Raw genomic sequence first — 18,517 nt, 5'->3', positions numbered from 1 at the left:
TATTTAGCAAAAGTCCATTAAAAAAAATGCTGCTTTGTTTATCACTCCTTCTGCTAGGGAAATGAATCAAGTCTAGGTTTCATCATTTAATTCCATTGTCTGGTAATACTAGGCAAAAGGAGACAATTGGGTTTTTTCTTTTTCTTTCCTTCTTTATTGCTTTATAATCATATTTCATTATAGTTCAGTTTTTGCCCTTCCTCACTGAGTTGTTTCCTTTTGCTCTAGTAAAATTTATTTTTGTCTATCTTTGAAGACAATGGCTGCTTCTCTTGGGCTGCAGCACAATAAAAAGCCTTTGAAAGAATGAGTGTCCTTTTACAAGCACCAGAATGACATTCCCGGAGAATGACTGCTTGTCTACAAAGCTACAAAAAATTAACAACTGTATTACTGATGAAACAGGTGTTTGAGATTAATTCCTTTACTGGGGGTGCAGTATGAATCCTTGCAGCACTTGGGATTAATTGTTCACCTTATTCTTTCCTGATTTCCTTATACATAGGATTTCCTTATACATAGGATTTCCTTATACATACATATCTTAAGCCATTTTATTTATCAGCTGTTTTGGCTTGGGATAGAAGAAATTCTGTGCTGTTTTGTCAACTTGTCTTCACTCTGCCTACCACCTTCAAATGGACCAGACAATTCTTTTAGTGAGACTCTATATTGCAAAGGAAGAATCTTCACAGGTTTAATTTGAGTGGGTTTAACTTCTCTGATTATTTCCTCACTCTCGAGTTATAAAAATGGCAGATAAGAAAGGTGGTTTGTTTCATTTACAGCTGTATACACCATTTGGAGCTGGAACTTTATTATGCTTCAAAGCTTCTCTAACTTTGTACTACACCAGTCCAACTAGCTAGAAACCATGTTACTGACTTAAATATTTAAGAAAACTGTTTATAAATACCATAATCACCTATACAATGGTCTGCAATGTGCTTTCCATTTTAAAATTTTACACTTACTTGCCGTCAGCAATGTTGACTGTTCTGAAAAGAGGATAGTCTTCTGGAGCAGGTTTTCCATTTTGGTCTTCAAATAGAAAGACAGGGGATCTACCAACTTCAACACCTACTTGTTGAATTCCTTGCTCATTGTAGATAGACAAAAGGAAAGACTGAATACCCTTTTTAGGTTTTACTGTCATTAATATTGAAAAATCTTCTGGAAAACCTCCACCTGTAAACAAAGTGATATATACAACTATAAATTCAGAAAAAATGAAACCATTTTTACATTACTTTTTTTCTATAAGCACATAGGATCCAGCATACAAATAGCAGGGGTTTTCTAATTCTCAAAAATGAATACATAAAAAATTATATTAGGAACATTTTCTATGTCTTTTTTTCTTTCTGGTCTCACTTTAATTTCTGAAAGGTATACCTTAATGGTTCTTAAAAACAAAACTTGTAAATCATACAATCATAGAACAGTTTGGGTTGAAAGGGACCTTAAAACTGACCATGTGCAGCCTCCTGACATGGCGGGGATGCCACACACTAGGTTGCTCAGGGCCTCATCCAAGCTGGCCTTGAACACTTTCAGGCTTGGGCATCCACAACTTCTCTGGGCAATCTGTTCCAGTGCCTCATCACTCTCTGAGTAAAGAATTTCTTTGTAACATCCAATACTACTCTCTCCTCTTTTACTTTGAAGCCATTCCCCCTTGTCCTATCACTATCTGCCCATGTAAATAGTCCCCATTCCTCTTTTTTAGCCCCTTTAAATACTGAAAGGCTCAAGAATACTTAAAGGTTACTGAAGGATCCCCCCCCCCCATAATGGGATCTTCTCAGAGCCTTCTTTCCTCCAGGCTGAACAAGCCCAGCTCTCTCAGCCTGTCTTTGTAGGAGAGGTGCTCTAAATCTATTGTGAATTCATGCAATAACACAAGCTATGAAAGAACCAGCGTAGTTTCACATTCATTGCTTTTTAAATTCATCTTCTGCTAAGCAATCTTCTAATTTAAAATTGTGCACTACAATTTCACTCAACATAATAAGCATCAGTACCATAGCAAGTAAGACTCCGGGGTACTTCAATAGCCCTTGATAAAAATTTATTTTAGTTTCTCTCCCACAATATATATTTGGGTCTTTCTAGAATTACATTGTGCATAACATTGAAAAAATACATGACTAATTCTATTTAACGGGAGATTTAAGCAAAATCAAAGAATATTAATTTTCATTTATTCCCTGATGCCTTGTCTTTGAAGTAGAGATGATATATCAAACACTGTTTCCACCTTTACAACTAAAACTAAACAAAATTGAAAATATAGCTTATAAAGGAAGATATTGCTTATAAAGGAAGTACTGAAGTACTGCTCCTGTTGAATGTTGTGGTAAATCTGCATTTCACTTGATATGAAACTCTACTAGGCTTAACAAACAAAGTGTAAGACTGAGGTTCTAAAATCCAGAATATGCTCTGGATCTATGTGGCTTCATCTGCAATTTGACATGCAAGAAATAGATGAGAATCTAATAATAACATTGGCAATGAATATAGCTGCAGCTTTGTGTGCAGGAGAGTGGATAAATGTTCTTAAGCATTTTAATATAATAATAGAACAAGCTTTAATAAAATAATATCTTGTGGTTTTCTAATGAATTAAAGCATGTAAGAATTCATCAAACTCTGATTTTTGAATTTCTTCTTCCAACAGAGAAAATATAAGATTGTTTCCAAGACAGATATTGTGGGAAAACTCCAAAGATCCTAGATTATTCCATGAAGACAAGTTTTTACTTCTTGAATTGCAATATGTAAACAAAATGCGTAGAATTTTCCTTGCTCTTTAAGTGACATACCATCCTTTTAAACCAGAACCCCCTATTCTTATATTTTTTATATTGTCTGCTGCAATGATACTTTTTGTGCTTTCTTTTTTTAACTATTTATGGAAGCTTGTTGAAACACTGTAGCAATATAGACTATGCTTATACATCATTTTGACATCTTATTTTGAAGGGATCAAAACTCAACAGATAGGAAACATTTCATTTACTCTGGTGAGTTGTTGGTAAAGATTTTTCATGACAGGGTAAGTTAAACTGTACACTATACCTTCTAATGTCAGAGCAAATAGATGACAAAAAAATGGACGAGAGAGAAGATGACTGTCAACAAAGGCCAAAGAAACTATCTGAAAAGCACTGAGCACTTGCCCTACCTGCACTGTTAATCTGAAAGATATGTTGAAAATGCTTAAGGCAGGTGATAATAACTCAGCTTGTCTAGACTTAACATCTGAGGGGGAATAAAAGTGAGCTAAGAAAGGTGACTGAAAATGAGTCACGTGTCTCAGTTCAGTAGTTTCTGTCATCACTGCTACGACATAATATTCCCAAATGTTTTATCTTGAATCTACTTTGGGTAATCATAAAAAAATTCCTCCAAACACAGTTGTGATTGAAAAAGCCAAAAAATAAATGACATTTAAACGTGTAAAACTGTATATATTGCATCTAACATATAAAACTATACACATACACAGTTCTTGGACACACATCTGGAATACATATCAGAGCCTTCTCAAATGCTTTTAAATTTCTTGTTAGTTGGAATGGTCCTATTTGAATAATAAATAACAGTAAGAATTGGAGGGAAAATATCTAGAAAAATATTTTTATATATTTGGGTTATCATTCCTTCATGCTTTTGTAAAAGATAACTAAGAGCATGTACAACAACAGTATAACAAAAATCTAAGCAGTTTACATATTACAACCATATAATGTCTTCTAGTCAGTGAAATCAGAGTCCATTACATTCTGGGAAGTTGGTAAATAATATTAAACTCATTTTTTAAAAGATGGATAAATTGCTGGATATATTGTACTTCCTGATGAGTTACAGGAGTTAGATGAAAGCAAAGATGGGATGTGTTACAACTTGTATTGTTTATCTGAAGTGATATCTCAGAACTTGATTTTATCTTGGAAATCTTTGGTAGTCTTTCCACTGCTACAGAGCACTAAGAAAAAGGGACGTGCTCACTCAAATTTCTTTAGGAATAATCTGAAATACAAGGATTTCTTCTGGTGAGGAGAAAGAACACCTGTTCCACAAGATTGAAAAGGAAGTAATTACCATAATCACCTCCAAAAAATTGTTTTGATGGATTTTTACTAATGTAAAGGACAGCAGGACATTTTCTATTCAACTTAGTTGAGAGGATAAATTCAAACCCAAGGAACTGTGTTAAAAAATAATATAAATATTATATCTGTAGTGAATTTTGCTTTGATCTTCTTCCATAAATAATAAGTGATGAATTAAGGGAACATATAAGTTACTCTTGAACTGTTATAGCTGTTTCTCACGTTGCTCTGGGAACACATTACTAGAAAATAAAGCGCGTTTTATCCTTTTCTAGATCTGAGTGGTATCTATGATTGCTGCTCTGAAGGACAAAAAAAAAGAAAGTATTTTTCTTTGCCACTTCTTACCTGTATGTATTCTGTATGACTTGGTCAAACTCTACAAATGTGTCAAAACCGAAAATTTAAATCTTCAATGATTTTGGGTTTTAATATTCTTACTATAATTTTCCTCAACAGTTTGAGTCAAGTGACAAGTGACAGTAAAATAATGGAATAAAAGTCTCTCAGTAACATCCAAAGAATCTTTCCCAAAATTTGACTATTCCATTTTAGAGAAACCTGAGAGAAGATGGAATCACATTACCAGCTATCCACAACTAGCCTTGTTTAGTCCCCCAAATACCCAGATATTCTGAAGTAATTCTTAACAGATGGTACTTCTGGAAATGATTTTGCAATGGCCAACCACAACTCATTTCTACCACTGCAGCATTACTCCAGGAACTACTACTGCTCTTAAATGCACTACCAAAACAGGAGAACACTTGCCAAAGCCACCAAATAAGCACCATGAGAGAACAGGTAGTACGACTTACAAGTCAATTTCAGCAGTGACAGAATTTCACAAAGAGCTTTATAACTGAAGCCAATAAAAACCAACTTATTTGGTGGATAGAGAGCCCATCCTGCCATTCATATGCAGGCCCAACTGTGGGGACAACAGAAGTGTTTTGTGCTATTGATAACAGACCACATGCTGTGCTTTAGAGACCATGAAAACATAGGCAGCAAGGTAATGTACAAAAATAACAGCTTTCTGCCAATCTTACCTGGGTACAGCTGTTTTGTTGGGGCACTCAGCTGTGCAGTTTTTGAAACTCTGTAAGCAACATCCGATCCTTTTGAATTCCTTCTGTTTGTGCAAAATCCTGCTGTTCTTGTTACTCCTTCTGGAGAATTGTGAAATTCTAATGCTTTTAGCACATCAACGGGTTCAGCTGACAAGGTTAAAAAAAAACAACAAACAACAAAAAGGATTACTCATCTTGCATGTCTATGGTATGCAGCCTCCAAAAAGGCTTTAATTCCTTTGCAAAAGTATGTGTCTAATCAGAGCAGTAGCTGCATCCTATTTTGACTTATTGCACATTATTCCTATACCATAATATTATTTTAACAGAATTATGCATTTTTAAATATGTAAGAGTTCATCCCATCAAATGTGATTTTTATGATCAGATTTTCAAACTACTTGACTACACACTGAAAATCACCATTTGCAAATGCTGAGGATCTTGCTGATTGAAACTTCCAATACATGCTTTTAATGAGTGATTTCTGAGAAGTGGAACTGATTTTCAAAGTTTGCACAAAACTTTCAGAAGCATTGAATAGCTACTGATAATCTGCTACCACAAATTTTCTGTTGCTAACATTAAAATACATTCTGATTACATATAACTGCTTTCTCAGACACAAAGGGATAAGGAAGCATCTAAACTAATTTCACATCCCAGTTAGAGAATGAAAAATGTACCTGCTTTTCCTGCAAGGACTAAATGGACAGCATTGCAGTCTTTCATTATTTCCAAGTTAAAATGCAAATTGACTGGGTTGTACTTTAGAGACCAAGTACAGTAAGATTGCATCTGTGCTCAGTGTCTAACAACCTAAAGTTGAAATCCAGAGCTGTTATGATATTGATGCAAATTAAAACAAACAAAAACGCCTGCATATATATATATATGTAAAGCCAAGAAAAAGCCTTAATATATAAAAGTTCTCCATGGCAGAAGGGCAAAGTACTGAATGGACAAGCACTTCAAGACAGGCAGTGAGAGAAAACAGCATACTGCATATCTTTTCTCTTGAGAAAAATTAAGGGGCTCATTCTCATACTCCCTTCAGATCATGGCTTTTTTAATTTTTTTGAGTGGAAAGAGAATTTCAGTAGACTTTTTTTCACTGGGACTATTCCACTGTTTTTATGTTGACAAAATCATGACCACCTTATTTGGAAAGAAAAAGTTTTAAATCACTTACAATGTTAAAGCTGAGAAATGAGCTTGGTAAATCTGACTTCACATCTTTGAACTACTGTGGCATTAGCTATAGCTGATTTATTGTCTGTTATCATTCATTTTACATGTCAACAAATATCAGCTTGAGGTCCAAAATTCACTTCCTGTGAATATTCAACTATTTAAACAACTGCTTGCACAGATGTGAACAAAGTTAAGTTTAACTAGCTCATCCTATTCATCTCTTGACACTGCCAAATATGAAAAACTCAACTTTGTGGTTAAACCAATCTTTGTTTTCTCAGTCAGCCTAGAATGCACATAACTTCTAATGTCTTAAAATATACTCACAAGACAATGCTTGTGAACTTTTTAAATTTCCCCTCACATCTTGCAATTTTTCATTTCCTTTTCACATCGGATCACCATTGTGTTATCAAACATAAACTAAATAGCCAGTGTTTGTTGCAAGTTAGCACATTGGGAATGAATGCTACAGAACACACATGAAATTACTTAAAATCCACATATACTGCAAATTCAAGAAATTATGTTTAAATATTCTCAAAAGAAAAGTTTCAATAGTGTGCAAACACTGTGGTATTAGTCTAACTTCTCTGTTGAGTACTGACAAAATCATTTTAATGGATATAATGTATTTTCTATAGGTGTTCCCCATAGTTCTGAAGGAATTGCCACACATACTGAAGGAACATACTGAAGGAACTGTGACACATTTTTTCTAGTAACCAACAGCTGTTTTTGCTGTACCTACACTAATTTGAACCAGTAAAGTAATGTAGAACCAGTCACCAGAAATATTAGTAAAAATTTCAATTCACTGTGTAAGTCAACCACTGCTACATTCCTTTATCCTTTGCTCTTTTCTATAATTTGTACCAGATTCTTCATTATTTTTTAGAATAATGGTTTTTCTTTGCCTGGCTGACTGGGAGACTAGTCACCCATAAACAAGATTATTCATTACTCCCTGCTAGTTCTGCTGCTAAAAAACTTCCAGACAAGAAACAGAATAATAATAGGACAATCTTCAAACCACAGATTTCAAATAATAAGAACAAACATTCTGCTAATAGTCCATAGTTGACTATTTATTTATTTCCACAAACTGTGATTCACAAAACACAAAATATCAGGACTAGTCAGTTTAAAATAATTACTAGAAATGTAATTTTTCATAGAAGCAACAAGTTAGGTGAAATGACAAGTTATACAGAAATGATAAGTTACATGAAGTAATTAACACAAAAAAGGTAATTACTCTATCCCCAAAGATAACATGGCTGACCTATTAAATTCATATTGATGACAAGTAACAGAAACTTGTTGCCTAATTTATATTAAAGAGTTCAAATAGCCACTTCAGCCAACAAGTAAAAAGTAAAGTTCTTTAGAAGTCTTTAAATAACAGGAATAAAAGGCAGGAATGTATAAGAAGCATGACTCCTCCTGTGTCATGGCTGGGACTACCATATAAAGAGGTTTCTGCAGAAAACCCCTCTTTTTGCTAGTAGAGGTTTTTTTCTCAGGGAATTTCAGGATATTTTTTATATTTACTGTAACTAGTATGTTTACTGTAACAAGTGTTCAGTAGGCTTGATCACGCTGCCATTACCTTAGTCTTAAAATTCTTGATGAGCTCACTGTGCCTGCTCAGATAACCTGCTTGGTGCCTCTCCAGAAAGCAGCAGATGCTGTTGCCACAGAACACACACACATGCAGGAGTACAGTCTACAATAAACAGCTCTTGACAAAGCACAGCTCAGGCCCAAGTGGTTACAGGTAACCTGCTCAAAGTGTAAAACACAATGAGCAGTCCTCGCACAGCCAACGCTGCCTGCTTAAAAGACCAGGGTGAGTGGTAGGAAGACAACTCCTAGACAGGAAAGAGCACAGCCTGTGGCTTCTCTCTGCCAGTTTCTGTAGGTTCTGCAGTATTCAGTGTCACTGAACAGCATCCTGACAGCTTCTGCTTCTTCTGAAAATCACCTCTTGTTTAGCATGCTGCTCCCACATGACTTCTGGGAATGGTAAGCAATAACCAGAAGGAGCACCAGTGCTAACAGCATGCAGTTTGCCTGTTTGTGTGGTCCACAAACTAAGAACACAGCTTGTATTTATTTGGGGCAACATTAATATAACCCATATATTGACAGATCAAGGGTCTTTCATGAGACCTTCCTTAAGGTGAATAAAACAGCTTGCCTAAATGATTTTGACTTCTATTCTAACTTTCTGTGATAGTTTTCTTAAAAAGTAAAGTAAAATTCAGATTAATGATAGAATGTAATGGTTTTTTATCCTTCCAATTTGGTGCCGAGATTTCAGATGGCAAGGAAATAACAAATAAGAATCATGCAAACAGCTCTGTTCATCAGTTCTTGGGATGGAGTTAATTCTCCTTATAAAATTCAGACATCAGCGTTGAAAACTCAACTCTGTCTGCCAGGGCAAATTTGACAAAATAAAAGATCCAGACCCAGAAAGTGGGTCCCTTATGCAGATATTTATGGCCATGTTGCACTGTTGCTCGAAGGCCACCTCTTGCAGGCAAGCCAGACAATGCCACAAGACAACCCTGTGAAAAGAAGACTGTGTTCACCAGGGCAAGCCTGCAGTCTGCAATCAAAATGCAAGTTTCCACTCTGCTACTTTTGCAGGGGATTACTCTTCTCACTAATGCAGGGAACCCAGTGCAGGAGATCACTTTTCTCACTAATGACTATAGTGCAAAGTCCAACGGCGCATGTCCTTGATTCAAGAGAGTTCAGAGAGACATGTGCAACTTTCACTGCCATTGAAAGACTCTACAGCAGTGACCAAAGCCAAAATGCTTAAAAATGCTGGGATTTCTGGAATGACAAAGGGAATTCTTCAAAAATCCCCTTTTAAAAACCAGAATTGTGTGAGATGGGAACCTGAGTGTTCCAGTATTGTTCAGGATACCAAACCATTAATCATTTAACTCCATCATAAATTCCTGTATTTTCAAATATAAAGAAGGTAAAGCACGCCAACAAAAATTAGTGGTGTCACATCTCAAGACCCAAATGAACTTGTAACTGCATTATTTAAAACTGTAGAGCCAAATTCTGGTCTTCATTACTGTGGTATGACTGAAGTACATCCATTCACTCAATGAGCTTTCCATATTTATAGTGGTATGGATAAGAACATTTGGGCTAGAGCATTTCATATTAAATATAACTCCAAAGCCATGTTTACTCTTCCTTTCTTTTCCCTTTAGCTTTCTTCCATTAGGAAACTTATGAAAAAAAAAAATCAGAATACCTCTGCTGGAAATTACGAGGATTCACTGAAGCTAAGTAGTTGTAAACTGGATGCTAGATCACACTTTTGCATTGCCAGGTCAGGAAAGAGTATCAAGAGTCAAATACATGAGTGGAGCTTCATGTGTTTTGTTTGCTGGAGAGGAGGAAAATGCATGCAAAAATTTACTTCCAATTTTGGTTAGCATTTCCAAGCCTAGATTTCATCTATATACAAGGATACATTTGTTTTAAAGGCTATGACAAAGCTTTCTGTTCTATAAATTCATAAGCCCATACTGTAAAACTATAATGCCCTTAAAGATTGAAAAAGAACAGCTGGAGAAATCTAGACATCATTATTATCATATAATCACATTTGAAAGTATCATAGCTTTCATTGACTCCACAATATCTAAATTGAAATGAAATCTGTGATATATCATTATTAATAATACTGATACAACACATATGGATCAAATCTTGATGCCTTTATATTGCATTATACCTAACAATTACTACCATTGCTCAGTGTGGTTTCATCTGGAGTTAAGCAGAATCTGGTGAAAACAGCAGATTAATTTCTGACATGCCCTAAAGCCACAAATATAAACAACATTCATTATTCACATTCAGAAGACTTGCTTCCTTCACTTAGACTTCCTGATATTTGAGCTGGAATCTATTACACAACATGGCTCTTTCTTTCTCTTGGCGGAAACTGTCCATGGAGGAGGTTCCCAGGTACCACAACAATACAAGTTATGATAGCAGAGAAAAGAGGGGTTGAGAAACTGTAAAGGAGGGCAGAAACTGAAGTCCTTTGGACACACAGTCTATACTCATGACTTATTCAATGTGTGACATCAAGCCTCCTCCTCTTCAGGATGACCCCAGTTTTCAGTAAAAATGCATATCAATTCCCCATCTCCCTATGGGAATGCTTCTTGCAGATGATCACACAATCTTAGGTAAAAGAATAGACATTACAAGAAAGGGCTAAGTTGTAACATATGCAAGAAAATTTGCATTGGAAGGGTCATGTCTTGTTCATTACATTTGGATTTATTTAAATGTAGACGGTAATTAAATGAATGGTGCTTAATCATATCTTCTTAGTTTATAAAATATGTATCCTGTCTGTAACTGAGATCATGGTGAACTTAGTACCTTAATAAAAGGCAATAAAATTCCTTGTTTCTGCTTCAGCAGTCACCATTAAATTTCTGCATTGTGACAAAGCCCATCTGACCCTGCAAAGGCAAACTGTACAGAACCCAAAAAAGATGGATCAACAATTCATCTAATGGCAGCAATATCATCTTTGGAATTATACCAGGTGCAATAATTTTGAATAAGAGAGCAAAATCTATACATATAATCTTTCTAGCTACATTAACTTTTTAAAGTTAATTATTTTTATTTTAATGACTTTGCATTATTGAAAATGTTTTGATCTACAACATACTTTTTTTACAAAATTTTACTCAAGTCAATTTAATGAGTGGCATTACTGTCAATGTGAGGTTTGTAAATGTTAGGTCATTAATGCACACTGAAAATAGAGCTGTACTGTTTTGCCTAATTAGAACGTTCTGTCCTGTATCACCCTAAGTAGCTAGTGTGTGTGTGTCAATAAATTGACACTCAAGCATATGAAAAAACTGATCTTCTGTTTCTTAGCATACATATCAGCTTCCAATCACAGTATCTTACTGTGACTGGAATTTAAGCCTGCTGTAGTCACAAATAAATTGACAAATTCTGTATCATATTCTTTTCATTCAAATAAAATGGCATGGACACTATTACTGGGAATTATCTTGCAGAAGAAAAAGATACTGTATACTCGTGCTTTTTCAGAAATTCTTCTTGGCCCAGCTAGGTTAGCTGGCTATCAGCCAGGTTTCTAACCTAGGTAAAGCTGTATTAAGAAGCAGTTTATGTGTCAAATTCATGAGCAGCTGCAATTCCACACTAGTGTGGATCTCATGCAGTATTTCATGTCTTACTCAGATCTGAAGAGGTCAAACATTTAGTGATCCTATCCCAGATGTATGCTGTCAGTGGTCCTCAGTGGACTTGAAATACATACAGACTGAAAAACTATTACTCACTGAATTGAGAACTTTTGAGTGAGTTTGATTATTCCTTGAAAGATAACCATGGAAGTCAGAATGGGCCTATCTAAAAGTCCAAAAACCTTAAGTTTTCTTCTATTTAATATGGAACATGCTGCAAGACACTTAGGCTGCAGTGGGAATGGAGCCCTGAACCTTTTCAGATAGGGTGTACCAAACTTGACATTTGTTCCCTTGCTGTAAACTGTACTGCAAAGCACTTTTTAAGGTGAAGGTGCTGGTGCCTAGGGACCAAACAGTTCAAGACAGACTGTTATTGAAGATAGGGTGTACACAGGAAACCATCATCTGCATTTTCAGAGGGGAGGACTTTGCCATCAGGTCTCAAAGTGGAACTCTCCAGCACTGACAGGAAAGTGACTGTGGTGGCAATTTCTGGCTACAAAATTCATTCCCATAAGAAATTGTTCAGGGGATGAGTCATGTAGACTAAAATATGTTTAATTCTGTCCAATTACCTAATAAAGCAAAGAAGTTGAAATCCTATTATATTTAGATTTTGGTCTAGTAACTCCTTGATGTTAGTCTCTTAATTTTATGAGAGATCACAGGCACAATGATCCTTCCCTATTTAAAGGCTGTGTTTACCTACATAATTTACAAGATGCTTCCAGACTGCCTGCTGGGGGACATATTTGGAATGAAAACAATAACAAAACTCAAAGGGAAAAAGAAAGAGGAAGTATTCTTTACTTTACAGATACACCTTAGAAAAACCAAGACTGCAACTCAGTGTTTGCTATGCTGTTAATACCTACAGTAACTTAGCCTTTTCCTTCTTTTTGATATAGCAAAGAATACTTTTAAACGGTATTATATGTTTTTCTGATATGATAAACAGATAACTTCTTGAGTTCTTGTAATTCTTCATCAGTGCCCTTTTTTGACTGATGTGAGAGTGAGAATTTTTCAGTGTTCACAAAGCACCTTTAAGAGTTACAATCAATAACTCCAAATTAGGGAGATACAGCTCTGGAGTAGAAAAGAGCTTAATTTTCCCCAGTACAAAGAATTATATTAGAAATTTAGAAAGACTAATGTTTCTAAGTTATTATTATTTTACTTCATATTTTTCCATGGAAATAGGCTTCATTCTGCCAGTAATCTGTTCCAATGGAACCACTGCAAAAACTAAAACTTAAAGAGCCTTGAAACATTAATCTTCAGTTCTAAATGGAGTGTTTTCTCAAAGTTTAGTCCAGTTTTATGTCACTGCAACAGATCATTTAAAACCTACAAGCTGCAATGGCCTGATAGGCTAAAATGTGTGTATTTGGTGAGTACTAATGAAGAGACTCCTTATATACGTGGACCTCAGAAGAGGCTGCCTCTGGTTGGATTTTTAGGTATATATTGAAGGACATAAGTAGAAGGTACTGACTGCACCACAGGTTTTTGAAACCATGCTACCTATTAAAGCCATAATAGCCTACAGTTGTTTAGTTTATTTACTTTTCTTAAAATTTTGAATCTTTATAACTCTAAGAGCTCATTCTAAGGGCATTGCATGTATTCTATAGGTGGGTAAAGACGAACTACTACAATGAAGGTTTCTAACTGGCACACATTAAATGGTCCAAAACCTGATGAACGTAAGAGGTCTTTACCTCTTTGTTACCAGCAGCATGAGAATCTGGATTTGATAATCTGATAGTTTGTTGACCTTTAGGATACAAAACAAGACCCATCAACTACTAGAAAACTGTGCTATTTCTAATGCAGTAAGAACATTTATGTTACTCTTAGACACTTACAGTGAGCAGTTATGATGGACACCCTTTAAAAACAGAAATACATATAATGTTATTATCTACACATTTTTTTACTGTATCCTTCATCTGTTAAGCACTAATACAGAAGTGACCATCCAAAAGCGGGAATTCAAAAGCACGTTATGCCCAACTGCTTCACTGAGCTTTGAAGTTCTGACAAAGGACTCTGTTGCCTTCCCAGTGCAGGATCTAGTCTCTGTATCCCAAGCAATGATTCCCTGCAGTTCAGCCATATGTGTCTAAGCCCCATAAAATGATCAGGTACTCTTCTGTCCTTACCATTTCCTACTGGCCAGCTCTGGGCAGAGCTGCCCTTCCTCACAAGCTTTTGGGCCTGGCAGTCTGGGAATCGCCTGCCTCCCAACTCTGCTGAGAGCCCAGCCCTGCAACAGAAGAACTGCTCTGGGAACCAACATCAAGGCTTTCTGCAGTGTCCTCTGCAAAGGTTCCAATGCTTTTCATACATGGACTTTATAGAGCTGGATAAAATGAACTCTCTGTTTTATGGGCTGCAAGAGTGAGTTACAGAGCATCTTCAAGGTACAAAAATGAAACCAATTGAGTTGCCTAATTATATAGTGCTCCTGAAAATTAAGATTTTTTTTCTAGGAACCTGAATATAAATTTATGAGATTAACTGAATATATGTTTCCCACATATATACTTCTAGAGACACGTTTTAAGGTTGTTTTACCTGTTAAGAATTTTCCTACATGAATTTCCTAGATTAATTATGTAATTGGGATCTTGAATGGTGACATTTTTAGAAATAGGTGTTATTGCAGTGCTTTCTTATTAAATGTTTACAAGAACTAGAGATTATCCAGATGCATACAGGAATGCTTTAAATAGCCTAGGACCGACTATTTCACCAATAGAGGCTTCTGTGAAACTGTTCAGAACTGGCTACTTCTGTTTCCACACCAGTTATTTGGAAATTTTTCACTGACTTCCCATGCTGAAAAATCTACTAAATACATTATAGTATTTCAAAGACTATGCAGATAGTCTGTGCAGGTACAGGAGGAAATTTTGATACTCATCAACTACTAACTATATCTCATTTTAAAGACCAACCTCTAACACTCCTACAAGACAAACCAAAACCCCCCAAAAACCCACAAACCTCCACCCCCCCCCCCCACTTCTATACTGAAACCAGTGGAAAACTTGTCTATGTACAAGTACACTCTCAGATCTTTAGCAACATTAGCTTGTAGGCTGATTTATTTACTGGAAATGTTCAGGAAAAAAAGAAGATTAATTATTTTAAGGTTTTGTTACATTGCATAATTCTTAAGTACACCCTAGACTTTGAGGCTTTTTATCATACTATATATTTCACCACAAAATGTGACTTTTGTATTACTCAAAACCTTCTTTGAGGCTGGATAGATTGTACTTCTATCACTTGCTTAGCAACATTGACAGCCATCGAGCACTGATGACCTGATGGCAATTCCATGAAATAACCCCTTGCTGAGCCCAGAAGATTGGGCTTGTTCATCATCTGTGCAGATCTGTATTGATCCATTAGTTTACAATACTTTAGCATCTGTCTCCATATTTCTGTGGACTTATTCTTATTTTGCACCACAGCAAAATCTTTTAGGACTGCATTCCAAGTGTCTAACTGTATTGATGTCTCTTCTAAAGATTCAAAAAGTTATTTTTGTACAGACAGCAGACACAGTAGTTCCAGCTGTGAAAATCAGCAAAACAAGTATCACATTCTTGAGTATCCTGTTTCTATTACCATATGAAAAAGAGACACAGTCTAAAAATGGTCCATGCTACAGGAAGAGACAAGGTGTTCCCTCAGCAATTAAACATGAAAGAAACTGAGTCCACTTAAAAGTTTTGTCATCAAGGTATTTATTGAGAAATAATTCAAATAAGAGTTCAAAAATATCTTCTAATAAATGGGAGTTTTCAAATATGCAACATTTGTACATTTCAGTTTTAAGCATAGAATACAGCCAAGGACAAGGTTTAGAAATGGTGTCATTTAAAGTAATCCTATTTAATTTGATAGAGAAACAACTCCTACAACTCAAATCTTTCACCATACTTTCCCTGATGTCAAAGCAGAGCAATGCAAGGAAATCAGATTCAATTCTGTATCCTACCAATATTAGCAGGAATTCCTCTTAGGCAGACAGCAAGGTCATAAAATCTTGAACTATTTATAAACTATGAATGTTTGATAATCTATCAGATTACTATGATAATTTGAGTAAGGTGAGGTACACAGCTAAAGGACAGGTAGCACTTAGTCTGCAGATATACTTTAAAAATGTGACCATAATTTGACTTACAACTAAGTTAATTTCTATCATAGACAAAGCTTAGCTGCCATTATTTATAACAGGACCAGGATCTAAGTTCTTTTTATTCGTCTTTTATAACACATCTTTCAATTAAGTTTGCAGCAAACACTCTATTTCTATTATATGAGCTCTGCCAAATACCTTCTATTTCACACACTGTGTACATTAACACTTGTACTTGCAGTGAAGTCCCAGACCTGAAATTCACAAAGGTTTTTACAGTCCCTTATGTGTGTTAATGTGCTAAAAAGAATTTAAGTTCTGCCAGATTCTACTACAATTGTAATAACCGGGTCAACAATTAATCCTTACATTTACAGTCTGTAAACTTGGTATTTAATACTGAGTAGAACAGTTATAAGCCCTTGCAACAGGCATGTGTGCTAACCTAATTCCTTTTAAGCCACTGTTCTCTATTGTGTCCATCCAGAGGGCAAATCTCTATCACTGCATGAGACTTCACATTCTTAGAACATTAGAGATTTCTCCCAAGCTCTGCTTAATTTATTCCCCCCTATTATCAACAAATACTCAGAACAATGATAAATTAACCAATGCTATGAGGATTTCTTCTGAAAAGAAGCAGAACGCTCTACAGAGAAAAGAAAAGCAACTTCTTAATCTTGCTGGCAGATGGAAACCCTACTGTTCACCACTGTACAAAACAAATCCGGGAAAGACATAATTGCTCCAGTGTGTTTTAGGTATAACCTCAGCAGTAATGTCATGGCTCCTTCAGTATGCTGCAACTGGGTTAGAGTTAAGGGTTCTCTTTGGAGGAGATCAAGTAACTTTGGGCATGACAGTTGTAAAAAAAAGTAAGACAAGTTTTTTCCTACTTTTAACATCTGCTGCAGACACTAATTTTACAAACAATGGGAGCTTTAGGGGTGTGTTGTTCTTCATGGGGATTTTTTAGTGATCAGAACAAAAGATAGCACTGGGAAAGGTTTTTAATCGAAGATTTTTTTTTTCCTATTGTCATTTCAATTATAGGTACTAGGGTTTTATTATTTCAAGTCAAACCAACTGAGAATTTGCGCACCTATACACAGTTAAATTTGATAAGGTATGCACAAAACTGAAGTTGAGAAACTTCTTTTCTGCAGAGCTAAGAAAGAGACATAGATTCTTGCAGGCTGAATAGTCCTTTCTTGGATCCATGCGACATCTCCTTCTAAATTAAATGCAAAGATACACACTCTAGAAAATTAGCAACACACACCAGTCATTTTTTCTGTGTCTGATGTCTGCTGCTGAATTTGAAATAATTATTTTACCTTAGAAACAATTAAGAAATCAAAATTACATAGCAAAACAGATGAATACATGCAGGTCTCTTTTGCACTATTGTGGGAAATCAGACCATTTCACCTGCTGATCCTTGGGACTCGGAAAAGCTTCAGCTAGGATCACTAGCTACAGCTAGTGAAATCACCCTTTGATTTATTCATTTTTGCCAACTTTGTGAATAACAATCTGAGAAACCCACACAAATTATCACACAAAACAATTTAACTGAAAAATAAAGGAATGCTTAGAATATTATACTCTTTTTCAATCTTAAAAGTTAATTGGTCAGTTAAAATCAAAAGTGCTTTACATCATGAATAGTTCTGAGAAGAAATCTGTACTTTTCTAGTTTAAAACATCCCTTTATACAGGTTTAGACTAGCTGGATACATTCAAGAGCTTTCATTCAACAAACAGATCCATATCTTCCTTACTAAGCAAATACAAATCAGTAGCAGTGTTAGGTGTGCATCCACAAAGAAAACTCTCCTTTTGCCATCACTAATTGGCCCAGTTCTGCATTCCTTCTGCACCTAGGACTCCTACTACTTTCCAAGCCTGTATGGGGGAAGCATAAGGAACCTTTCTATTTCCTAAGATGACAATAAGAAGTATCTATTCTATATTAGAAACAAATCTGCTCATCACTTACACAGAAGGTCCAAAGTGTGTTTTCTAGATATAGTTTCATAGCCCCATTTTCAGCAAGGCTTCCTAAATCTTTTTTTCACTCAGATTAAGAGCTAGATTTCCATTTGCTTGAAAAAGCTTATAAATAATAAAAAGGCTGATTTTTCATTTCTTGCCCATGAAATTTAAATCAGTATCACAATAGTGCATTGATGTCAAGCTCTTACAAAAATTTATAGTGTTGAAGCCATGCCATTTTGACTAAATGAGTTTATTCATACCAAACACATTACCAACAGGTTTAGTATTAAAGGTGAGGAAGGGGAAAGGAAATCAAAGGATGTCTTTTAAAATACTGAATTTTGTTTACTTTAGCCAAGTCATAAAGCAAAAACATTTTCTAAAAAGAGCTGCTTAAGAGCTGGTGGGCACTGAGCAGACCAAGTATGAATCACTGCTTTTCCCATTTAGTTGATTCTCACTTCTGTAACTTTTTCTGTCTAAAGAAGAAATAACTCAAGAGCCCAAACACTTCTTTGCACACCATTTCTTACAAGTATGAAAGACACCTCATACTTCTCTATTTTTTTTTTTTTTTGGTTAAATAAAGAAACTTGAAAAAAAAGTCAAGAATTTTAGGAATCTGTTGAGGTTTGTCTACATGGAATGGTTTCTGTTGTCTTTAAAAAGTCACTG

General features: G+C 35.5%; 1 protein-coding gene across 3 annotated transcripts in view; it reads right to left on the bottom strand.

Moving 5' to 3' along the window:
- Nucleotides 1–18,517, bottom strand: part of COL11A1 (collagen type XI alpha 1 chain) — a gene marked incomplete at both ends in the record, with an annotated part of 131,075 nt that overhangs the window by 110,077 nt on the left and 2,481 nt on the right. For all 3 annotated transcript variants that reach the window (XM_082286734.1, XM_082286736.1, XM_082286735.1), the window contains 2 exons: nucleotides 975–1,188; nucleotides 5,174–5,341. In XM_082286734.1, the coding sequence (XP_082142860.1) occupies nucleotides 975–1,188; nucleotides 5,174–5,341 (382 nt within the window). The remainder of the gene's footprint in view (nucleotides 1–974; nucleotides 1,189–5,173; nucleotides 5,342–18,517) is intronic.

The sequence above is a fragment of the Coloeus monedula genome (assembly GCF_965178545.1).
Source record: "Coloeus monedula genome assembly, chromosome: 9".
Lineage (NCBI taxonomy): Eukaryota > Metazoa > Chordata > Aves > Passeriformes > Corvidae > Coloeus > Coloeus monedula.
This window is presented reverse-complemented; position numbering and strand designations above follow the sequence as displayed.